The 27,213-nt window shown below is 41.4% G+C and overlaps 1 protein-coding gene across 2 annotated transcripts in view; it reads right to left on the bottom strand.

Annotated features, from left to right (window-relative positions):
- Window positions 1-27,213, bottom strand: part of HHATL (hedgehog acyltransferase like) — a 171,819-nt gene that overhangs the window by 51,139 nt on the left and 93,467 nt on the right. For both annotated transcript variants that reach the window (XM_078665309.1, XM_078665310.1), the window contains exon 10: window positions 13,759-13,960. In XM_078665309.1, the coding sequence (XP_078521435.1) occupies window positions 13,759-13,960 (202 nt within the window). The remainder of the gene's footprint in view (window positions 1-13,758; window positions 13,961-27,213) is intronic.

Here is a 27,213-nt window from a genome sequence, read left to right as displayed (position 1 = left end):
AGCCGGTTACACACCACATCCAGACATTGAGAAAATGTCTATACCAGAACTTCTAGTCCAACTAAAAGTACTAATTAAAATACATAGACAATTAGTCCAATATGTAATGCGGACTTCAACAGTCCAACCAGCTATTAAAATTCCACAGCTGACCCCTCATCAGGGGAACACAAATAAAATCACACCACAGAACATACAGTCATGTCTAGGTAAAGTACCCATTAAACGGGAACAAATTCCATTCTGGTTAGCACAAAAAATCACTCAAATAGAGGCAGTATTTCCGGATACTACCCCTACTGAGAAACACAGAATTCTGACTATCTGTCTTCCAATGGGGATCGCACCACATGTGGAGGACTGTGACACTTGGGGCACAGTCTTTGCTTCCATTTACACAAAAACACATGGTGTTCCGTCCATGGCGGTAATACCAGATGTGCTAAGACAAATTCAAAATGAATACGGTCCAGAACCTGCTTTAACTCTGGGTATGAAATTACTGAAAGACTTCAAGCAGGTCTGGGCTATATTACTAGCCAATATAAAAGGGGAAGCAGCATCTGTGGCGCTCCGCCAGAAGTTGAAAGAAACAGATATAGCAGAACAACCATTTGAACTTGCCAGAATCATAGAGAAATCCTATGAAGAACTAGGAAGAGATAGTTTGGGTGGCAAACCAGTAAAACCACAACTAACTGAAAATCCTGAAAAGATATTTATTAAAAATAATCTGAACACTCAAAAAAAGAGCTGGGATGGAAATAAACAATCCACTCCCAAAGAAAAAAGATTCCAGTCCAGAGGAAGGTCTCCTCGGCGGAGAGAAAGATCTCCAGACCAAGGACACAAGTCTCCCCAGAGGGAGCCCTCTGAGAAAAGATACAACCTTAGAAATAGGGATAATTTGAAGAAACCTGATAGATATCAAGATATTGATACACGTCCCTCTCGATCTTTTCAGACTTCCTTGCAGAAATCGGAAAGAAGAGGACGGTCAGAACACAGGGAAGAGCACGTCAAGTCCAAAGACAAGGAACCTGCTCATCAAAGTAAAAAATTACAATTTCCAAAAAAGAAGGTAGCCAGTATTAAAGTAATCAAACATGCCGAGGATCCTGAGGACACAGCTGAAAAACGGAGAGTGGGCTCAGACAATGCTAGACAGCGCAGCAGAAGTGAGCATAGCTCGCAAGATCCTGATGAATCATCTGGAGACAGTGGACACGAATGAATACAGGTGGAAACTGCAGACACCAGAGTTAGCAAACCTCATAAAATATACGAAATAACATTACGTATAGAGGGAGATAAGACTAGGAAAATAAGGGGTCTATTTTGGGATAACCTCTCCAAAGGCTATGACATCCTTTTAGCTGAAAAAGACTGGCCACCAGAGTTTGTCAGGGAGTGCCCTCATGGCGAAGAAATGATTATGCCTGCCTTCTCAAATCACATTCCAATACATAAAAAATATACACTTGCAAGAAAGTGGGCAGTAGCCCAGGCTCCTGCATTATATAAAAACCATGTAGGATGGGATGAGGACTCACCTCCTCACAAAATCCAGCTAAAATCACAACCAACTGCACAGAGGCAGTACCCAATCAAGCAAGAAGCTAAAAAACAGGTCAGGGAGATCTTAGATCAACTTGAATACCAGGGGGTGATTGAAACTTGCACCTCACAAATGAACAATCCTTTGTTTCCTGTCTCCAAGCCAGACGATTCATATCGTCTAGTTTTGGACTACAGACACCTTAACTCATGTTGCAAAACTTTTGCAGTACAAAACTCACACAGTGCAGCACTAATGAATAACATAGTGCGCAAAAAATACAAAACAACATTAGACATCTCTAATGGATTCTTTTGTCAAAATATAGCACCTGAAAGCAGATATTTGACCGCTTTCTCAATAAATGGCTCGCAGAAAAAATTTCTGTCGTTTGCCACAGGGGTTCAAGAACAGCCCAGGATTATTCTCAGCAAGAGTAACAGAGTTACTACAAATGTATGATGATGAGGCATTATCTTATGTCGATGACATCTATCTAGCAGATGATGACTTGGATACTCACTTGAAAAGAGTGAACACCATAATACTTGGGTTCGCAGCAGAGGGTTACAAATTCAACTTCAAAAAGTCAAGAATTGCCCATCTAACTGTCCTGTTTTTAGGATATGAATTATCAAGTGAAGGCAAAAGCCTGGCAGGCAATTTCTTAGAGAAATGTGCTGTAATCCAAGCACCAAGAACGCTGAAAAACTTACAATCAATTCTAGGTTTCCTGAATTTCGGAAGAACTTACATTCTAAATTATGCAGAGAGGGTTAAACCTCTCTATGAACTAATAAAACCAGATTTTAAAACAATCTATTGGACTCAAAAACACACAGAAAGTTTGAGATCATTGCAAACAGACATGTTAGCTAAAACAAAATTGCAAACACGCGATAACACACGCAACCTTGTGATTCGAGTCATCCCAGGAAGATGCGGATTCACATACCTAACCTCTAATGAGGGAGAAACGGTACCAATAGCATACAAATCACATTTGTACACAGAAGCTAAAAAACATTCAGCATTAAGAAAAACATTGTTCGTGCAGTTCAAACAGCTGTAGAAAAGAAAGAGACCAAGCTGATGGCAGACAGATTACTGTTATAACAGCAGAATCAGCCTTTGAGGCATTAACAAGCCCATGTAATTTACCTACTATGGCATTAAATCCAAAATGGATACAATGGGAAAATTCTCTTGCTACAGACAAAGTGAAATACTATTTTGACCCGGAAATGAAAAAATGAAAAAATCTAGAATATTAAAGAGAATATCCTCTGCCAATCGACATTCTGCCCATACAACAGTACGCCTGTGTAATATATACAGACGGACATGCACAACCCTCGGTTTGGGGAAAACAAGCCTATAACGCCACATGCGAGATTGTTAAATACGTATGGCGCGGAGGTAAATTGAGACCTCTGGTAACAAAATCACACTCTGTAGAAAACAATTCATAACAACAGACTGAAATAATAGCGTTAAAAATGGCGCTAGATAATGCGGATCGCGAATTCCCGACACTAATAGTGTGCGATTCATATTACTGCGTCAAATCATACAGTAACGACTTGCAGAACTGGGTTCAAAATGATTACAAAGATGACACAGGTGCCACAATAAAGCAAAAATTGCTTTGGGAACAAGTAGTTCTTTTACAGAAAGAACTACCAAAGACTCACGTGATACATTCACTGAGTCATGAACGTGATGGCGTTCACGTTTCAGGGAATTCATTGGCTGAGACAGCCACAGCAGAAGCAAGTAAGCCGGCTTCCGTAGCTACAAAAAAGCGTTCAGAAAAATACATTGACGGGGAAACAATGCTAGCGGTGAAAACGTCATCAAAAGGCGACCGCTTAGCGCTACCCATCAACTATCCGCTCCATTATACATACATAATAGATGCAAACTCCGTTCCTTTTGCTCAAATCCCTGGAGTGGGGGATAGAGTAATTCCAAACACAAACAGGAGAGTATTGTTAATAGCAGACGCACACATGGGTGAAGGTCTTAGACACCTTAGGATTAAGGAATCTCTGGAAGAATTACAATCCACATACTGGTGGCCAGGAATGAGCCTGCAACATCACATATTTGCAAAAAACTGTCCAAACTGCAACAGAGATCGCAGTGGCGACCAAGACGGTGTATTGCCATGGCGTTTCGCTCAAAAGGATTAGGCTATCTACATAAAATACACAGTAGGAATAATGCGTCACATTAACATATAGAGACTAGTATCACTTAAAATGTAGACCCCAACTGTCGGCTGACGTCTGACCTGTTATAAAAAGATTTGCGAGTCTATAGCGGCATATACGCGATTGGCATGCTACACTCTGACCAGTGTCCTGCTTTTAAGCTCTCGAGCTTGTGGGGAGGCAACGGCCAGCATGGGCATTGCATTGCGGGACTCTTATCACTTCCTTCCTGAAGGAAACGGGATGGTGGAAAGAAAAAACCGAGGCATAGAGCAGTCTATAACGGCAAAGGTATTAGGTTCGGGGGCTGGGTGGGTCAAACATTTAATAAGTGTCCAACGTAGTCTTAATAATTTGCAAAGAAATTCTCTAAAAGGTCTCAGTCCGTACGAACTATTGTTCGGGACTAGAATGCTAATCCAGGACCTCGATAGTCAAACTTCAGTGGTGAAAGAAAAATGCTTTGATATCAAAGATCGTTTGGCTATTTTACAGGACTTAAATGAAACAAGAAAAAACCTGAGCAACATAAAGTTGAAACAACAGCCAACGGCCACTGAAGAGAAACCACCGGTCCCAGCAAGGCCTGTCTGGATTCCAAAGATTGGGGATCTGGTCAGAGAGAAAATAGCGGTGAAGAAGGAATTTGGGCCTTCTTACAGAAAATCGGTACCTGTCTTAGCTGTCAACGGAACAAGATCAGTTGTACTACCGCCCCTTGCTGGTAAAAAGGAGAACCGAGTTGTATCCATCGACCTGGTTAAACCACAATCATGTGGCCAATAACAAGTAGTAGGCCAAGTGGACTCCCAAGACGTAGCAGAACACCAAAGTTTGCTACAAATCAAGAAGTTCAAACTGAAAGACTGATCACATTTGATAAACCTACAGTGAATCAACAAGGAATATGCAACAAAGCCATGGAACTTAAACCTCTTGAAACCCAAATCGCAATAATGCATCAAGAAACGCCAGTATACAATGATGTAGCCACAGACTGTGCTAATGAAACAAGGAAAAATCAGAAAGCAAAAATAAATCCAGAAGCGATTGAAACCATTGACAGAACTGCATCAGGCTACTTCATCAATTTCGATGACTTTTCTGAGGATCCGAGTGAACCTGAGGAACAGCCAACATCAGCAACAACTTTTAAAGACAAGACTAAAGAACTTTTTCATCAACTAAAAGCAACCTATCTGATTTCTCCATGGATTGAATTTTGGGTGGTACTGGGTGTACTTTTCCTCCTGCTTTGGCTCATCATGGTACTATGGTTGGGACATTTAATTGAGGGGAAATATGTTAAAATGGACACAGCAAGCCAGAAAATCAACTTAGTCCTAAAACTACACAAGTCTTCACACATCGAGAAAATAGAACTTTCTTCAGTGAACTTCACAGCCAATCCATTACCCGATGGGGTAGCATGGGACAAAACTGATTACGAAATCTATGGCCCGGTCGAGCTCCTGAAGTATCCTCATCGATTCAAGGTTTCATTAAGTGACTTTGTAAAACCGAGCACATTTTCTGATGATTGGGACTTTGAAAGTATTAATGATATGATGTCAGACCTAGTTATGTCAGCTAAATTTACTGAACATGATTACTTACATCATCTAATTATGACCAGATGTACTGTTACAACCACTTTGGTAATCATTATTTGCATAAATCTGTTCAACCTAGAAATGTTTTTAATTATAATCAAAGGGAACATTGTGCAACTCCACCAAAAGGCAGTTCAAATACATTTTATGAAAAATGTTCTTACTTCTCAGGGTTTAACACAAGTAATGCAGAAACGTTTTATTTCAAACTGTTAAATAAGACAGGAAGGAAAACCATGCTGACAAACACAAAATTAATCTATTCAGAAACATTTTTTGAAAAAATGAATACATTTGGTTTTGATTTTTGGAACAATAATATTGAAACGAAAACCATCTGGGGTACTAAAGATTGGCAGGTCCAAGGTATAGAATCATTATTTAGAGCCTGCATGATCCCAGAACAAATTATATTTTTGAATGACACAATTCAACAGACAACCTGTCTTGGCCTAGCCAAAATAAAAGACTTGAACAAACCGTCTACTCCAAAGCCAACACCTGACAGTAATAGCACTACAGATGTAGAGATAGACGTATCCCATATTTTTAACCAAAACAGAACACATCCTGATTGGAAAAAATGGTTGATCTGGCCCACAGACACAAATAACTATCAAGATACATTCCTGAACAAAATACAGGGGTTAAAAATGTCCAGGCCAGACCCTAGAAGTGTGGCTCACTGGTTAGAGGAGGCATACCTGGAAGCAGAGGTCAGCCCGGGACCAGGGTTCAATTCCCGGCCCGGTGGGGTCTTGAGTCCCAAAATGTCCATGGACTCGACAATTCTCGCTCCGGTGCCTACTCGTTACATTGGGTTCACACTCTGCGACTCTGGGCAATAGCTTGCTTAATCTCCACAACGGCCCCTCGCGGCGGGATGCCTGGCTTTCACCTTGCGGATACCCTGCCGGGGTTATCTCACAGGGGAATACCAGGACGGGTTCCCTAAGCAAGCGCTTAGAAACTGCTTGGTGATTTGCGCTATATAAATTCCTGTACATTTACATTTACATCTAGATACTCCCAGCGACAACATCCAGGGATTGTAACAACATACAGTGTGGGTAAACTCTGCCTTGAATGGCTACGAACATCCACACTGGCAGAAATTAAGCAACACTTGACTTTACTTAAAAAGAAGGTGCTGACTTGCGAGATTTCATTCATGGGACCACGCAAACAGCGTCAAAAACGTTTCATAGCGGCCTCTATATATGCAGCTTACAACGAAGCTTGGAAAGTAACTCAAATTAAGACAACATGGAAAATACGGGAAATTGACCGTATTAATTTGTAAAAATCACTTTCTGTTGTGGACAATGGGTTAATGACTCTGTCTTCCAGAATATATTCACTGGACAGCATTGTATCATCTGCAATCGATATAATAGAGCAAGACTTACTGATGTTACAACACGGTCAGTCCCAATTGCGTTCTATTGTACAGCTTGGCTGGACGTTACAAAATCTGCGTTCAGGCTACGTGCCTTGGCGTTTAATCAACACCACGTCATTATTCTCTATCTATAACCTTACTGATACACAAATCAGCCTGGCACAAAAGGGAGCAGAATATACAATTCTGAGCTTTGAAAAACTCGAGAGATTACCATTGACAATGTCAGAACGACCTGTCATTGAATGGATAACACATGGGATAATAACTATTCCGATAACGACTTTCCAATTTCGATACTGCCAAAAGTATATACAGGCAGGCCAGTATGAAAGGTTGGGTAAAGGATACATTAAGTCAACATGGAAATTATCTTACACACACATATGTTATAGTGAAAATGGACAGAGTGTATTTCTTAGTGGTAATAATTGTGAAAAATCACTAAGTGGTATACTTCTGTGTCAGGGCATAAATTTGCATGGGGCCTGTGAGGGGACTTCTAATAACCTTTCATGTCACCAGCTTGGCACACCTGCACCTCGAATAGAGCCATTCTTTAGACGGCTTTCTAACGGGAGCTACATTCTAATTGTGGATCACAGATGTTGTGGCCTAGTGCCAGGAAAAGCTTATCTAGTTAGTGTAAGTTCCATGGTCACTTGCTGTGAGCGAGTATTGTTTCCAAACGACACTCCAGACAGGGAGGGAAAAATTTGACCCAGTTTGAATATCTCTTCTATTCGAATTGATACTTTAAGCAGAATGAAGACTGTGCTTCTACAGACGCCAGTTCACTTGACATCATCAAAAGAAACGTATGATCTCCAAGTTGCAAGGACAACGACAGAGATACATGCATTATTATCAACAAATTGCCCCCTACACTTCGCAGAAATGCTAAACGAAATCTTAAACATTTCTGATACAAATGGTATCTCGAGTGTATTTAAGACAGTTTTTTCGTGACTGTTAACACCCTTCAAAGCAGTCCTGGGTATTTTTCCAAATTTTGTCCATTCACTTTTTGGCGGACTTCCACTTCTGTTGGGACTCGTAGCAGGCATCCTATTTTTACTACTGCTGCTTCGTTATGGCAAGCCATGTCACAGACAAAACTCCGGCAACAATGGAAGAAACGATCTGAATATGACCTGGTTTCTTTCATTCAGACCCATATGGCAGAATTGTGTCTTACCTGTGTTAAGATGTATGCTATGCGGCGAAGAATGCGTGTTGGACACCTGTCTTACACTACAATCAGAAGTACCATTGGATACAGATACTTTGTTGGGTCCAGTAAAGGCTCATGCATCGTGTTGTCCCCAGCGGTTACCCATCCTGATGACGGCATTCGTTGAGACTTCACCACTGCGATTGAAGGGTAGTGAAGTATGAGATGAGAGCAGCATCAACCAGGTACGACCTTCTGTAAGCAATGCTGATCAAAACATCGTTGAAAGCAATCATGCTCAAGATTGCATGGTAGCGACATTTTCCAACTTGGTCGAACTTTCACCTGAGGCAGTAGGCTGTTTTTTTGAAAGTCTGTCTGAAATGATGTTTTCCCCCGAACAAAGAGAATAACTTTAAGCAAACGAGCACACAGCGTTCCCTGAACTCTGCATTTGGCCTTCAGCTTTAAAAAACAAAAACTACTGGGACTATTTGGAACTTTTTTTTTCTCCCCTGAAAACGAAACAATTTTTTCCCCGATTCCAAAATATTTACCTTTTTTTTGGCACTCATCCTCTGCTTAAAGTAGAACTATTCTTAGAGAACAGAGCTTCTATTTTTAGGAACTCTAGAGACAATATATTACCTCAGCCTCTAGCATATTAACAAAACTGTATTTATATGTGATGGAATGGTCTCGCACTTTTTTTTTTTCTGTATTAAGAGCCATTTTATGTGTAATTTTCGCAAATTATTCATGCTGATATATATGTGCATCTTTTTTGAATGATTACGCTGCTTGAAAGCATACAGTACCTATACTCATTTTTCGTGTATTTCGCATATACCATTTCAGATGCAAAATAATGTATTTTGGGGTGGATCGGTATACACATGCACCGTTAGATATGTTTACTATTGCTTAGTTTTAGTAATTATGGACATGAATTCGTGGAGTGGGTGTAGTGTGTTTTATCTAGGTACCTGAATCAATATCCTATTCTTTGCCCTTGTCCGGTTATAAATCAATAATATCCCTGCAAACGGCACAGAAACCCTTTTTCATAATTCGGTCATAGCGCATGCTGTCACATTAAGCAAGCCTATTCCTCCAGCCCCCTAGAAAGCACACCGAGTTCTTAAACAAATCCAAACCTCCAGCTAACCTGGGAAATCCCCTCTGCTATTGTTTTGATTTAGTCCGAGAACTCCTGTAATACTGTAAGAACGACCAGTTCTTAATGACATCTTTATTGACGTCTTATGTCCATCCTTACGTCAAACCCGGCACCTTTACGGTATAAATATACCAACGCTGCCTTAAGCAAGGACACGGTGGTGGTGAATCTGGAGCAGCGACTACTTGCCGAGAGCCCAGCTGATGAGAGCCCACGGACGCTGCCCCTCCCTTTTGACGCGCTGAGAGAGACGCTGTCTTTTCTCCTGCCGAGAAATCCAGCTTCCGGCACTTCCAGCTTGCCCTTGCGGGTGAACTGGGATATCGAGTTCTGAGAGAGAGATACCAGCCCTCCTGCCTTCAAATCCCCAGGTACTGAACTGACTAAACCCTTACAGAGAATTCTTGAGTCAGATTCTTGGCAAACCAAACTTAACTTAAACTGCTACTTACTTACTCCTTCCCATGTATTAGGCTTAGGTCAGGTACACCGGGGTAGGCATAGTTAGAAGCACCAGTTGAGTACGATTAGTCAAATGTATATATGTATGTATCTATTTTATCCATTTTAAAGTATCGTATGGCTAAGAAACCATATCAATGCTTTTACAGTATTATTTCATAATCTTGCTTTTACTGTATGCACTTTACTTAACTATAAGTATTGCAATTGTAGCGATTCATTTCTCTTGTATGAGAAAAGAGACTGATCAATAAATAACACCTTTTATTGAAAACGCCCGTCTCTCCTTTTCTCTGCAATCTGGTGAAACTAAGTACGCACGTATTGACTGAGTAAAATAGCTGTCTTTTGTTTTCACACTCTAGAGATATACTCTTGATCAGGGAGAGCAAAGTTGTCATGTTCTATGGTTGTCAGAAACTAAATCCCTTCTTGTCTATCCAGGGAGGTTAAACTCCTCCTCGCTTATTCGAGAAAGTTTCTAGTGAACTCTGAGCTAGCTGGCACACAAAAACTTAAGTCTAATATCGTCAGTAGGAGACCTAGTTAACCTCTGTCCTACGTCTATATTACTGAAGATATTATTCCAATGCGCAGAGCCTATTGGGAATATAGGAACTACACTACAGAACAGTCCAGCCTGAACTGCCAGGCCAGGTTCGCCCTGGACTGAAACAATCATCCTAGGACCGTTTTCAGGGCTTCACCCCCCCCCCATCAGCCAGGATAGCTTGACTCCAGTGGCATGCCGTGGTAGAGGTTGCAATTACAGCACTGAGATCTCAAAATATGACTAGCAGACTTCCAGGGAAGCAGAAACGGGGGCCTCCATGATCCTCGTGCGATCAGTCTTGGACCCTGTGCCCAATTGGAACAGTCCAGCCCGAACTGCCAGGCAAGGTCCTCCCTGGACTGGAAACAAGCATCCTAGGACGAGTTTCAGGTCTTCACCCCTCATCAGCCATGATAGAATGACTCCAGTGGTGTTGAGGACACGGGACCCACGTCTGAGCATACCCATCCCACTCGGGGTAACAAATGCAAAAAGAACAATAGATAGACAGAATGTAGAACAATGTCATACATTCACCCAAGTACAGAGATCTGGGCCTGAAGCCATTGTTTATTTGCATTCCAGTTTGAACCCAGCCATATGCAAATCAGTCTTGACCTTGTGCCCATTGGGAACAGTCCAGCCCGAACTGGCAGGCCAGGTCCTCCCTGGACTGGAAACAAGCATCCTAGGACCGGTTTCGGGGTTTCATCCCTCTTCAGCCAGGATAGCTTGACTCCAGTAGCATGGAGAGCACGGTGAGCAGAAGAATGATGGATTTAACCCAGATCTTTTGACTGGGGTGAATGTTTTGATTTGTTTTGCATTCTGTCCATCAATTGTGTGTCTTTTGCTTTTTAGCCCTAAGTATGCTGTGTATGCCCAGACGTGGGCCCTGGGCTCACTGTGCCACTGCATTCAAGCTATTCTGGCTGATGAGGGGTATAACCCTGAAACCGGTCCTAGAATGCTTGTTTCCAGTCGAGGGAGGACCTGGCTTGGCAGTTCGGCCTGGACTGTTCCCATGAGTCACAGGGCCAGACTGATTTGCATATGGTGAGGTCTAAAGTGGGGTGGCATGGTGAGCAAAAGAATGATGGATTAAACCCAGATCTCTTGACTGGGGGTGAATGTTTTGATTTGTTCAGCATTCAGTCCATCAATTGTGTGTCTCTTGCTTTCTCGCCCTAAGTGTGCCGTGTATGCCCAGACATGGGTCCCGGGCTCACTGTGCCATTTGATACAAGCTATCCTGCTGATGAGGGGTGAGCCCCCGTAACCGCTCCTTGGATGCTTTTTTCTGGTCCACGGAGGACCTGGCTTTGCAGTTCGGGCAGGACTGTTCTCATGAGGCACAGGGTCAAGTCTGATTTACAAATGGCCAGGTCTAAACTGGGGTGGCATGGTGAGCAACATTTTATGATGGATTTAACCAAGATCTCCTGACTCGCGGTGAATTTTTTGATTTGTTTTGCATTCCGTCCATCAACTGTGTCTTTTGCATACTCAGAGAAGCCTTTCAAGTAAAATTAGCACTCTCATAAGCATGTTTTTGTGATATCTTGCATCAGTCTTTAGTGATGTTTACAGTCTTGTTCTGGATAGGTTCCAGGTTGGAGTGACCTATTTCTCGCGATATGGTGAGCCTGTGTACTTTTACCACTTGGCTCATATTCAGGGAAATGGTGATATACATTGTGTAACTCATAACAAGGGGGTACCAGGGGCCAATAAAGATTCAGCACACGAGCCCCACGGTATGAACTATCAATCACAAGGTGTTCTGTTCCTAACATAAAGACGGAAATGGGTTTGTAAGTCTAAGCGGAAAGGGGCATAGCTCCTATAAGGAGCAAGGGCCTCAACACACCCCGGGGGCTGTCATGCTTCATCATAGGGCAGCTCCTTGTTGGGCCAGCACTGCAATGTCCAATGGGCCCTTAGCGGGGCTCTTTGCTGGTGACCTTTTCCCTGTGGTTTTAGCTGTAGATGAAGTGGGTGTGTGTGGGAACTGTGGTGTATGTACAAAGGTGAGTAGAGTGTGTCGTTGATAAAGTTAAAAATGACTATGGGAAGTAGCTGTATTAACTTTATTTAGCTGGTTCCGTGTCATGATTAAAACCTGTGATACTTGTATAAAGGGATTATAATGGGCTCGTCAAGTGTTATAAGTTTAGGATAATGGTCAACATGTTTCATGCCCTGTGCTTCATAAAGAAAGTGGCATCTCGTCCGGACCCTACTTGCTACTCATAGAGGGTTGGTTTGTGTATATATATGTATAGAAATATTTTATTAAAACCATACCCTTCCCAAAATACACCTACTGCAACAAGGTTCCTCCTGAGTAGGGACCTAAATAGAGAATAAGGACAAAGAAAGGGGGGAAGAGGCAGGGGATACGGGGATGGAGGAGGGTGAGAAAGGGAGGAAGGTGGGGCAGGGAGAAGAAAGGAGGACAATCAAAAGGGAAACCAGCAAGATTCCCTGTAAGCAGTGAAAGGTTGAACTGACAGTCTTAAAACGAACGTGGTTGTTAGGGATACAGGGTGTCTAGCAACCTCAAGGTGGGGAAGGGAAAACAGAAACCTGATGGGGTGATGCATATTAGGCGATCCTGCCCTAGTCAGGGTCAGAGGATCACAAGTCTAACAACATGATGAGGAGTAGAACAGGAGGGGTCTATAGGGTGTGTACACCGCAGCAAGGTGTATGCTACGAGGGATGCTCACATGTCAAACAGGTCTAGGCTAGGTAGGATGGACAAAAAGTACCGACCCTGGGGAAGGAGACTAAGTGAGCCCGCCATTCATAATCATGGCCCCAACTGCAGGTAGTACTCACATATCATGCGGGTCTAGGCTGGGGTAAGGGGACACACAGAACCAGGGATGGGGCAAACCCATAGGAGAGGGGGCTCTGTGAGTTCGGCAGTTATTGTGATCCCTCATAGGGGGAGGTCTACCCATCCATGTGCCTGGTAAGTAGGGGTGCCGAGGGGCTTAGTGATGCCACTAGGATACTCCCTCCATTCCCACACACACCCACTTCATCTACAGCTAAAACTACAGGGAAAAGATCTCCGGCAAAGAGCCACCCTGTGGGGCCCGTTGGGCATTGCAGCTGCGGCCCAACAAGCAGAAGCCCTATGATGAAGCATGACACCCCCTGGCCCTTGTACATGGCATAATGGAGTCATTCAGTGAATTTTGCATGACAAGCATAATGCGAAATTCACAAAATTAAGCAAGAGTCCGCCGCTTTAAGAGAAATTATGCCTAGGTCTAATATCAATCATTGTCAAAGTAGTTAGGTTAACTCTGTCCATTTAAAAAAAATAATAACCTCAACATTTTAATTGATCAAGAAGGTAACTAGGACAATTGACATTATTTGAGATTGGCCTTGTATTTTGACTTGTTATAAGGATGAGGCATATCCAACCCATAAGCAGGATTTTTCATATGTGCTCACCCTTCAAACATGTGTGCCACAATGTGAACTAGCTGGGCTTCAACAATTCTCAATGTTTAACTCTAAATATCCGGCTATAGTAGTATACACATGTTCCACGATATGGGGAAGCCTAGCCTCACTTACCTCCATACGAGCAAATGGTTGCATCTGGAAAAATATCTGTACCCAAAGTTCAAAGTTTAGGCCAAAACAGTTGAAAACGGACCAGATATAAACAATTTCACAAGGGCCGAGCCACAGGGTGGTGACTGCAAAGGTGGACACGGTGGCCAGCAGCTCCTTCACAATGTTATCGTGATTTTCTCCAAGGAAGTCGTAGACATACCTAAGAAACGAAACAAGAGATACTTGGTTAGCGCTTAGGTTTCAAGGAGCTACAGAGCAACCTTTATTTGCATGAGTGTAACTATATGAAGCGCAATCAGTGAATGTGTGTGGAACGCCTTCAAAGAGGCAATGTATGAAGGACACGCTGCCTGACATTTGAGGTGAAATGTCAGGCAGCATGTCCTTCACAAACACTAACATTAGTTCTGGGCACATAACTGCAACTTCATGGCTTGCTTTAGAGGTATACTTCTTCAAAAATAAAACTGGATAAGCATTTTTGTAGATGACATCTGCAAGTTTTTTTATGTCGTCTCTTGGTCACAGTTTTAGACTTTTTCATGAGCTTTAAAATCGAGTGTTAGTATCACTATATTCAGTATATTCAGGATCAGGGTGGCTGGGGGCAAGACAGGGGGGGAAGTCAATAACACTTACTTCTTCGCCCCGCCTCCCCTCCTCGTCGCTTCTCTCCTGTTCGTCCCTCCCTCTGCCGGAACAGGATGCACCCAGGCTTCCAGGCTCCCCTGAGCCAATCACAACGCTGCAATGTACCATTGTGATTGGTATGAGTTCGATGGTTCAGCGCTCAAATGGTGACTGGGGGGCTGGGCATGTTCTCCATCCAGGCTGTAGTGCAGCCTGGGTGGAGAATATGCAAAGTGCGCATGAATGTTTGACCGGCCCGGGACGGCTGTCCAAACATTCAGGCCCCCTATGCAGAGTGCCCACTACTCCTCCCCTAGTCCAAGAGCGGAGCAGTACCGCCATGCCAAGCTGCTGCCCTGCCACAGCAGGAAAATTGTAAATGATAATAACATTGAGTTATTTATCATTTTATCTTTCCTTTATTTACTCTTCTTAAAAGCAGTTGGGCGACGCTCCTCTGCCTTAACGGAGGAGCTGCCACCAGTAACACTCCATTTATCGTTCTGGGACGGGTGAAGGATTGTTTTGGTTTTAGCAGGATTTAAATCTGTAGCCTCCAGACCACTCTTAAGGTCAGCAGCAATAGCATAACTCGCTGAGCAGTATGCTGGCAAGACAGCCCCAAATTCAGGTGGACAGGGTCAGAGCAATATTGCACTGTTTCCATGTAATTTTGAACCACTGCCATGCCATTTACACTGGTATTGTTCCCATGGTTAATGCACAAAGCAACATTTGCACAACGTATCCAATGCACTAACAGCATTTGTTTTTACTAATCGGCGTACACAAGCGTTGGTTCATGACAAGTACACAATTCCAACACTAGTGCAAAATTGCATGATACTGATGTAAAACTACCCAATATGTGTTTAATTCAAGTAATCTGGTCATTGTTGTTGTACGTACAAACCTGCATTGTTTACATGCTCCTAATTTTATCATGGTAACCTGATGGTTGGCTCGTGAGAAGGATTATGACCAACACAACAGGGCTGAGTTGGGCAATAATAAGAGTTATAGGCCTTATTGTTTATTAAGAAAGTTACAATAAAGCCAGAAGACCTGGCATTTTGAGTGTGAAAAGCATATGTTAAAGTCATTAGGCATTTAAGGAAAGATTGTTATTACTTTGTATTAAAGCTACTGATAGGTATTTTGTTGCATGGAATCTCACAGATTACCAGGGTAGGCAAGGGTTTGGGTGGTGGTTACCGCCTCTGACAAACCATGGGTATAAACAACTTGCACTGTCAGGATCCTTGTTAGGTCCTCTTAAGGGAAATAGTATGTTGCTTTGCCAACTGTACTTTTGTATACTATGTCTGCCTGATGGTTGTGTTGTGGGAAAGCTCAAGCTCATTACACAAGGCCTCAGTTGGTTATGGTGACAAGCAAACGTTAACAGCTAGAGTTCTGATTGGCTCACCAGGAAAAAATATTTCCAAGGCTATAGGTCTGGTCTGTTTATTATGAAAAGTTACAATAAAGGCAGTAGGCCCTACATATTGATTGTATTGAATATAGTATTTGTAGAGCACAACTTTCACTCGCTGGTGTGCATCTTGGCGCTATGCGGGTGAGAGCGAAGTTTCGCGACACCAGGGGAGAGGGAGGATAATTATGTTATCGAATAAGTGCTTGGCACATTACGTCAGTGGATGAGACTATCCAAGTTTTAAGATTTTTCTTAAAAAGATGCTCAAAGTTGATATATCTCATCTGTTTAGGGAGTCGATTCCAAGCCTTTGTTCCTAAGTCTGCAAAGGATTTCCCACCTTTGGTCTTACACTTAAATGTAGGAGGTTTAAGAAGATGAGCTGAAGAGGATCTCAAGGTGTGGGAGGGGATGTGGGGAGTGAATCTGGAAGCTAGGTATTTGGGACCTATTGATCTCTATGCTCTGAAGGTTAGCAAGAGTATTTTAAATAAAATTATCTTGTGTGTAGGGAGCCAATGAGGGTATTGAGGGCTGCTGGACGTCACTCTTTCCTATGGAGTTGGGCCTTTGCACAGTACTAAGGAAAGGGAAGTCTCTTGGAGAATCTGAGTACTCGTAAGCGAAGGGTGTGTTAAAACAAATCAAATACACCAAAGGTTGCCAGCCCTCTTTGAAGCTGAGAAACTCTTTATGGAATGATTATGATTGCTCTACAGGTATACACAATGCTTTTTGGACCTACTAATATCCGATTCAATGGGGTATGGAATTTATTGGGGCACGACAAATTCAGCCTGTTACAAGTTTTCCCAAAAATGGTGTATAACATGTGGGCTTTAGTGCTTTACACACTAAAAACTGAATTAAAATCTCCATGTTTCTGTATTTACTGATCTTTTTCCAACAGTACATCTTGTTTGATTTGACTTTCCAAAATGTACCTGGAGCAAACTACGGACATGCAATGTTTGGGCACAGACTGGCAAAAATGCGTTGGAGAATCACAGTCCGCCTCTTTGACTTAGAGGCAATTATGATTGTAATGTGCAACAAAGGCACTGTAGCACCCTGATCCTTTAATATTTTGATTTTTTACCATAACTCTTTATTAATTTTAATGATATCAGAACATAAAATAGAAGTACTTTTTAAGGCATGGGCCCCAGCGTGTCGGGGGGTGGGGGGCTGATAGAGCCAGCTCTGTTCTGTAGAGAGTCTTCCCTGATGACCTTGAACAATTCTTAAACAGATTGTTTTAAATACTGTTTTCCTTTAGTTTATTTTTAATGTGAGTGATAGGACCATGCAATAGCCATAAAAAAGCTTGTATTAGGTCAAAACAGGACCTTATGTATGAGAAATAGGAGAGGGTTACAAGGATTATTTGCAATAATATTAGTGAGCTGCTGCTGTGTTATAATATTGAAAAAAATATGTCACTAGCATTGAATATTAGTTGAAAATAGTTGAAAACAGATTTAGAATTTGGACTGGTGTGTCTGTACACTGGCCAAAGAGAGCATGAAAGAGATGACACTGGATCATTAATTCAAATCTGCTCTGAAATGGGCCCTCCAAAATACCTTTGACCCAAAGCCCCAGAAATCCTTAAGATGTCCCCTATAAAACATAGTTTCAAAGGATAATAGCCATGCCACTTCAATAACGTTTGTACAATATAGAAATCTTAGTTCCTTCATTGAGACCCAGGAGTCGGTGAAAAATGTGACAGTTGTTTAAACAAATAAACTGTACAAACCAGAAACTAGCCTAGATAAGCCATTTGGGTAATAAATTATTGGTCAACCTCATTTGGGAACATTTGTATACGAGCATAAAGACAACCAAGCCCACAATGGAGCAGTAGTGGACAGCAGGAAGCATGGTTGGATCAGACCCCCAGTGTAGACATGAATACGCAACAGCCCCCTTTCTCCCACAAGGCCGTGGGGGCATTAACCATTTGCCTTACACTTTGATACAGTGTATATCTACTGCTCCAAGGAGGTTGGTTGTCTGACTTGGCATCTAACTTTTCTAGGAACCTGTCCCACTGTGTGTACCAGGCTCTGAACCTCCATCTGACCAGGAGCCCAAGAGACCATCAATTTCTGATTTGGCCCACTTTTATCGGTACCTTAGCCATTCCCCAAGGCCCGGGCCACCGCGTTCCAGGACATCGCTATGCATCGTTTCACCAGCAATAGTGATAGGTCCACAAATCTACAACCATGTCTGGTTGTTTTGGTGCACACTGTTGAACCCAGTAAGAAAGTCTCTATCTCTCTATGGACCAGTCTCCATGGCACTTCCTCCCAGAGGGCTCTATCAGTGGATAAAATTTGCCTCCGCTCCCATACACCTGGACAGCTTGTCAAGGCCCCTGGGTACATTTGCCCTCTCCGCTTGGGGGTCAAGTAAGTGTGCTAGAGGTAGCACCAAGATCCTTTATCAAAGCAGTATGTATAGAATTTAATGTAATGTACATCTGCCAACACCTCATTTCCCTGATATCCTACTCAAATGTTTATGTTGCCACCATAAGTATGGACACCTACATACTCCTTTCCATAAACTACATAAGGTATATGTTGTAACTGAATTATAGAAGTGGTATCTTCCGTCCACCCCTTCCCTTTAGCCCCAGTTGGTATTTCCCAAACGAAGCTGACAATAGAATGTTGGTCTCTTGTCAGTGAGGAGGTTGGATGGTCAATAAATGAGTCTTGACTTAACAGGCGTCTTGTCTTTCCATTGGAATTCCTACACTGGCGACGGATCTGTGCAGGGGGCAGCCTTGACCATCTCCCCTTTGTGTGCTCTCTCCATACGAAGAAAGGAAAAGTAAAGAAGAATAAAAGAAGAAGTCAAAGATATGAGGTACTGATGTATGGGAGATACTAACTGAGAGCAAGCCCTGAGCGGACGTACGAGAAAATTGGAAAAGGGAAAGACAGCAGTTTAAAATCAGAGAAAGCATCTTGAGAGTTTAGGAGCTGAACGAGTGGAAATAAGACTAATGCTAGAAGTACTTCCTCAGAGAGACACTGTATCGTGTTTTATAAAGTTCATCCCCTGCGTGACGTATCCGAAGAGAAGTGTGCGCTAGCTTATGAGCAAGAGTGAGGAAGCGCATAGAGGCTTGTAGTTTTGACGTTCGAAGTAAAAGGCTGAGTGAACTGGTAAAGGTGGAATGAGTAAACATGTGCCACGTATAAATTCTACTCTGTAAGTGAGCAAATTACCTCATAGTGGGCGCGTGTAGCGGCAGGAGCAGCCAACCGGTATCCAGGCACGTCAGGAAGAAGAGTTTGTGGCGTTTCAAGGGGTCGGAATTGCGGATCAGCATCGTGAGGTAGTCCTTGTTATCGTTTCTCCATTGGGTTTAAGAGTCTACCGAATCGCTGGCGTCTAGGGGTCAAGCAGCCTGGTGTAGCGTGAGAGACGAATCCTGTCAGCGGGTGCGGCTTTCCTCGCAGCTAAAAGTCAGTCAGGTTGTCCTGGGTGTCAGCTGACTAGCCGGATCATCGAGAGCAGTCTGGTGTGGGGAAAAACAACAATATAACTGGAGTTGACTCGGGTTGAGAGATAATTCGGATTTAGCGCAAGGAATGTATGCGTCACCCTAAGGATCAGCTATGTTGCCAAGATCGGAAGTATTTCTTTCAAATGCATATGAGGTGGTGAATGTACCGCAGGAGATCTGACTGGAAAAAATAAGAAAAAATAAATAAATAAATAAAATAAATAATCGGGAACCTGGTTAGTGAACCTTCCTGGGTGCCAGGAACTGCAACGTTTCATGGGACTGCATTTATATTAATTAATTCATTTAGGAAGCTTGTGAGATTTCAAAATTTATGTTAGGGTGATTTTCCTGTTAACCATTTGATGCATAGTGTGAAAGAGGTAAAATTGTATTGTTAGAACCACCCAATTTAGCCTGATATTGTAAGCCTAAGTAGTTGAACACACCCCCTGTTTACCCACATATCCAGTTAACCATGGCGGCAGCAAGCATGAGCCAACCCCCGCCGTTTCTAAATGATATAGGTGAACCAGAAATCAGTTGGAAGGAATGGGTGAAATTGTTTGAATCTTACCTAATAGCAGTCGGGGTGAGAAATACAAGGCAGAAAGGTAGAAGCACATTTTGCTGCACAATTTGGGAATACAGGGGCGCAAAGTGTATGAGTCACTGCCTATGCAAGAACAGGAGGGGGAGTTGGAAGGAGACATAGATGTTTATGAGCAGACCATGAGAAAACTGGAAAAGCATTTTGGTGATAGGGTAAATGTGGTGTTAGAACGCCACAAGTTCTTTAAAAGGTGCCAAGGAAAACAAGAATCAGTACAGAATTACATTGCATCGCTGTGGGGTCTTACTCAACTATGTGAGTTTGGTAATTTAACTGATTCCCTCATAAGGGACCTGCACTAACAACCCTCACATCCAAGAGAAATTACTGGCAAAAAATCCAGGATTAAGGAAAGCCATCGAAATAGCTAAATCAGTGGAGCATACTGCTACATGTATTAAAGAAATTAAACCTAGCAGCGAGGTTGTGGCTTTTATAAATGATGAGGAGGACAGGAGCGAGGTGTACAAGGTGAAGTTAAAGGAGAATAGCAACGTCAGAGGAGAAACTAAAGAAAGGGGCCCCAAATGCTACAGGTGTGGCAGCAATAATCATTTTGCCACATTTTTTCAATGCCCTGCTAGGTACGTTACCTGTAAAAAATGTAATAGGAGAGGGCATTTCGCGAGAGTATGTAGAGATGGGGAACTGCACAACAGAGATCAGGAGACGAACATGGAGAGGGGTACAAGTAAGGAAGTTAAGTGCATAGGGCAGAGCAGTGGAAAGATAATCTTGCAGTTAAAGGATCTTAATGGTACCATAAACTCCATATATCCTAAGTGCGATGTGTTCATTGATGGAAAGTGTGTAGAAATGTACGCTGATTCATGTCTGATAAGTTATTTTTATAATATTTGTGCCCTGACCTAGGAACTATCTAGCAGAATCAGGGGGTCCCTTTTGTTACATATCACGCTGATTCATGTTCACCATTCACCTTATTGAACAAGGATGATTTTGCGGCTATGAGAAATTGCAATGTGAATGAATTAAAAATGCCTGATATTTCTCCCAGAGGTTACAACAAAGTACTTATACCCTTGTTAGGCATGAAAAATGTACAGCTACGTTTTAAGGACAGGGAGACTTATGGAACAGTGTATGTGGTGAAATCAGGGACCAATCTTCTGGGGTGGGTCCACCAGAAAGAGCTGGGTATCATCTTAGACCCAAATAGCGTTGAACAAGTTTTGCTCACAGATAGGTCCCTAAAGGGTGAAAACATTTGTGAGAGTTCAAACAACTGTTTAAGTAGGAGCTGGGGTGTTTGCACAAGTTTCAACATAGGATCAAGTTGAAATACAGTGCGAGACCAGTTGTACATAAATTACGCCCTGTGCCACACAAGCTAAAAACTCCTTTGGAGGAAGAGTTGCGCAAGTTGTGCGACTTAGACATAATCCAACCCATCAGCTGTTCAGAATGGTCTATCTAGCAGAATCAGGGGGTCCCTTTTGTTACATATCACATTTACCCACAGCCTGTCTGTGCGGGGACGTGCAGCACTATCTTGTTGTATTAGTGTATCTACCATTGAAACTGAGGTTGCTGGCTACTTTCTATCCTATATCTTTCTGACTGTCTGAATAACTACCCCTTTTTAAAATTATTTGCAAGCCATACTAGATCGCAGGTATGGATACAATCAAAACTTTTGTGTTCTCTGATGAAATGTACGCAGCATTACTAGGTCCCTCCACTAGTATTGGAAATGGCACTACAACTGGCCCACAAAATAATGATGAAGTCAATGAACTTGTTTTTCTAAAGAAAAAATTTATAAGAATAGAGGCACATGGGAGTACATGCTGTCCTACTTAAGAGCTAGAGTGATTCCGCAGGGACTGCGTGTCCGCAATATCCCTGGTCTATTTGTTCATATTAAACAATTCTTGGAAAAATGGAGTCTTATTGCCAACAGGTGCTCCCGAGATTTCATGATTTTAATAATTGAAACAGCTAAGGATATGATAGCAGACTTAAACAAGGAAATCTTAGATCTTGAGGAAAAAATTAGAAAGAGCGACATAGTAGAAGAATCTAAAAAGAAACTGGAATCAGCAAATAAAGAAATAGAATCTTTTAAGGACTATTTACTAAAACGTAAAGCAGATAAACTTCAAAAAGATATAAGATACTTCTCTAAAGAAAAAGCATATCCGTACCTGGCGGATGATTTCTATAAACAAAACCATTACCCACAGGAAGACTCCTCCAGACAAACACGGGTCCATACTTTTTCGGAAACATCTGAGTCCGATAATGAAAATACAGCACAACAATATGAGCAACAAGGCCCCCAACGTAATTACACTAAAAATTTCCAAAGAGGATCACGTTTTTTAGGACATGGCAGGGGTCGCAGAGGCAGACCAAGAGTCCAATTTCAGAACCACACACAAGGGATTTACCAAAACCAATACAATCAGCAGAACAGCCATCAAATGCTGGAAACTCGCAATGCACAATATCGGAGGAGAGGAACATAATACCAATCTTTAACCTCTCCTCTCAAACATTGGATTCAGCATGCATCAAGGCTCTATCAAAAGGTATGTCATTCGTCCCTCAAACCTCAACTAATTTATTTGAATTATATCAGGATGTAATTTCTTTTTTTCGGAAAGTTAGACTAAAATGTTTTTTTAAAGATAAAGATGAACCAATAAATATAGAAAGAAATGTATCGGGCCTATCCAACGCCTCTACTTTTACACCTACTTTGGATATGCTAAACCCGAAGTCATGGTATTTGAACATACTGTCCTTAATCAATTGAAAAAGGCAACTAGATTTATTCCAAAACCAGCCTACAATCTTGATAAAGATGAATTCCAATCCCTTAATGCTCTTTCAAAATCAAACACTCTCACAATCAAGAGTTGTGACAAAGGAGGAGGAATTGTGGTCATCGATACTAATATATATAAAGCTAAGATGTTAACCATGCTAAATGATACGCAATTCTATTCCCATCAGACAAGAAACCCCACAATCCGGGTACAAAATAGAATTCAAAATCTAACTAAAAAAGCTTTAGAAGAGGGGGATATTAGCCAGAAAGAATATGACTACTTAAATCAATTACATCCAGTAATGCCGTGTATTTACGGTATACCTAAAATCCACAAGGATGCGGTAGACCCCCCTTATAGACCAATCGATTCCACAATAGGGTCTCTTACGGAACCCTTATCGAAATATGTGGATGCCTTGCTAAGACCGCATATATCAAATACTCCAGCATATACCAGAGATACCATGGCAATAATCAATAAAGTAGAGTATCATCCCTTCAATCCAGATACCGATATTTTGGTCACACTGGACGTGGAGGCTCTATATAGTAATATCCCCCAGGACAAAGCCATCCAGGCAGTGGATTGGTTTATTGACACCTACCAAATACCATGCCCCAAGGACTTTCTAATTCAGGCTTTAGAAATAGTCCTTACAGAAAATACCTTTGAGTTTGGAAATAATTTATATAAACAAACCAAAGGGGTAAGCATGGGAGCTTCTCTTGCTCCATCAGTAGCGAATATATATATGGCACAATTCGAAATGATCCATATTGATAATGAAATGGCGCCTAATGGTCCAGATTCATTGATGACATCTTTTTTATCTGGACAGATACAGAAGAGAAATTAGACGAACTTTTGCAATGGCTAAACCTATGCGATAGTAACCTGCGGTTTACATCACATAGTAGCACCCAACAGGTGGAATTTTTGGATATATATATAAGGCATAACAATGGCATGCTTGAAGTAAACCTATTCACAAAGCCCACAGCACGTAACACCTTACTGCACTTTGACAGTTACCACCCTCGGGCGCAAAAAGAAGGAATCCCTTTTAGCCAATTTCTCCGTTTGAGACGTAATTGTTCACACATCATCGATTACTACACACAAGCTAAAGTCCTCAAAGAGAAATTTTTGGCTAGAGGGTACCCCCATAGGTTGATCCGTGTATCATATAAGCGGGCTCGCTTTTATGATAGGGATTCCCTTTTGACACCTAAGATCAAACAGAACAAAAATCAGTTAATATGCATTACCAGGCATTCCACTTTAAATAACACCGTAAGGCATATAATAATGACAAATTGGCATATTCTAAATAGCAGTTCAGAAAACAACAACAAATTGCCAAAACCTATCTTTGCCCAGAGAAGAAATAGAAACATCAAAGATATAGTGACTCACTCCAGGTTTACAGAGAATCACCTGGGGTGTCAGAAAACTATAGATGGCAGTACCCCAGTAACAGGTACCTACACATGTAATTCATGTGCAGCATGTACTTCGGCCATAGTGGGCCCTAATATTGACTACCAGGGATTCACCATCAAACCAACAAAAATGTCTAATTGCAAGAGCAAAAATATAATCTATCTGCTCCTATGCCCATGCGGGCTAGGATATGTAGGAGAAACATCCAGACCCCTTGCGACAAGATTGACCGAACACCGTTCGGCAATCCGGACGATAAAAATGACTGCACCATTGGTGAAGCATTATTCAGATCTACAACATAAACACACGGATATAAAATGGTACATTATAGAAAACTGTAACCATGTGAACATCGCAAACACAGAGCAATTCCGTACAAAACGCGAGGTTTACTGGATTTTTTGTCTGGCAACATATCCCAAGGGTTTGAACAATGAAATACCTTGGGAAAATGCAATTAAGTATAACACCTAAAGTAAGCAGTGTCCATTCATATAGAGACCTTTAAGTAGGAATGCCTCTCAAAATCGCTGAACTCCTTGAAATTAGGATAAGATAAACATGTAACCAAATTAATGTAAGTTACTGAAAGTTGGATATAGGCAGTTAAAATGTTTAGTAGTCTGAATAGACATACAATTGTTCTGTTCGATGTATGGGAATCATAAATAATAATACCCTTCAAATAAATGCAATCTTAGAACTAACCCCAATATAAAAAGATAATTGATCTGTTTCCAGAGGATAAGATAATTAAAAACAATTTTTGCATAGTCATTAAATAATATAATGAGGCTCTAATACAATACTAAACATTAACCAGATAATATAATTATATGTGACGGCGATTACGGGAGGATAATACAGAGTATATAGTCTATCTTCCAGCTCTATAGAGTTTAAGTGATATTACACTTTAATATGGCCACTGCGAAAGTCCGTCATCTATTTTGATAGCGGAGTCGAGACTAAATTTGCCGTCTAAGAGCCACCGTAACAACACTACGTCTAAAGAGGGAGGCGGAGAAATCAATTAACAAAAGACTCGCGCCATTTATGTAAATATAAATAGGAGAACTATCGAAGGAAACTGGACACCGCAACAGACCCCCATAAGAGGCCGAGCACACGTACGCTAGAAGGTAAGAGACTCTGTAGTCCGGTAACAAATTAAAATAGGTAATATCTAGTGGGAGACCGCGGTATCCATCTGTAGATCTAGCGTCGATACATGTGAAGGCCTAGCAAACTATTCTATGTAAAATAGTAATGCGACCTAACCCACATATTACTAGAAAACAAGGCGGGAAAACAATGGGTGTATAAAACGTAAGGCGGACTAACAAAATCCGACCTATTCATTATGTTAGTGCAGAAATACTGAGCCGGAACGATGCAAACCGATGTAAGCGTGGTATTCCAACCAACCACAATGACGCTTTGGGTTTTTTCCATCTTCTATAGATATATATCAAGGATTAGGAGGTCATCCACGCCCCTTCCTTTCTACTTGCATTGGGAACGCAGCACTACCCAACCATAAGGTATCATCAAATGTTTGTACTTTTAAAGTATCGGTTATTTATAGAAGAAGAATCTTCGAAGTAGGACTGTTTAAATTTAATTGATCCTAGGACTATAACCTTACTACATCATGTCTCTTTTAGGATCAACCCCAGTCAGCGGCAAGAATTATTGGCAACTGAATACAGACGCAATACTGCATTTTGCATATTATCCTCTATAACACGGTCAGTACGTAGCAAGGTATGGATTATCTATAACATTAGGCAGTATTAATGTTTTCTATAAAACAACTATATAATAAATTCAATAATAGTATATTATCTTCTGCAGTGTGTATTTTGCTAAATTAAAAACCATACGACGCAACCCACCAGATCATTTACGTCTCGTTTGATGAGCCTATGAATATATAGAAATAAAATCCGAAGGGCCTGGATTGTGACTATTAAGGTAATTATGTAATATATACATTCCTCAACAATAGATGAATATACAGCCATTTTGAGAATTACATCTTCATCTCTATTCCCCTGTCATTTCTTAATCTTCATTAAATATAGATTCATTTCAAATTTAGAACTATTCACAAACACAATCCACTGGGGCAAGAACTTTGTATAATATGCCAATGATGTCAATATCCTTAAGCACATCCACCTGCACGACTTTTTAGTCTAGTTCAACTTATGCTAGGGTTCTGCGTAGATTAAGAAATAACTTGCGGTCCATAGAGACCGTTATCGGATAGGATACCCTGTAGAATGTCCATAGAATGTCCATAAATGAAATAAAAATTGTATCCAATTATGTAGCAGCCAGCGGTCTGGATAATCTGTCCCAGAGCCTCAAGTAACCCAATAATGTAGCCGTCAGTGTGTAAATGTAGTGCACAGAAATTGTAAACATATGCTCGTAATACAGTTGTAAATATATTTTATTCTCTTTTAGAAATGTCAAGTGGTCTCCAGAAGAAGGCGTGAATACGCCGCAACGCGCGTAGAGACAAATCACTAACTCCACTTGTCTGACTTTTTTTTATTGGAAAAAATTCTTTTTTAAACATATGTGTATAAATTGTTATGACTGTTATCTGAAATATTGTTATCTGTAACAACAAAGAAAAACTGATTGTAGGAATTTTTTAACTGTGTTAGTAATATGCTTGAATATCTTTTTGTATTTTTAATAAATGAACCATGAATATCATTGATGTTGATTGTTAATGCATTTGTTTAATGTGCACTACATTAGTTGTTGTATAGATTGGCTACTAGAATTGATGTTGTTTAGTACCTGCTATTTATTGTAGGACCTACTAGTTGCCTAGGATAAGTTATTTTTATAATATTTGTGCCCTGACCTAGGAACTATCTAGCAGAATCAGGGGGTCCCTTTTGTTACATATCACGCTGATTCATGTTCACCATTCACCTTATTGAACAAGGATGATTTTGCGGCTATGAGAAAT

This window comes from Lissotriton helveticus, chromosome 10, assembly GCF_964261635.1.
Source record: "Lissotriton helveticus chromosome 10, aLisHel1.1, whole genome shotgun sequence".
Taxonomy (NCBI): Eukaryota; Metazoa; Chordata; class Amphibia; order Caudata; family Salamandridae; genus Lissotriton; species Lissotriton helveticus.
The sequence above is the reverse complement of the archived record's forward strand: the minus strand, read 5'-3'. Positions and strand labels throughout refer to the sequence as shown.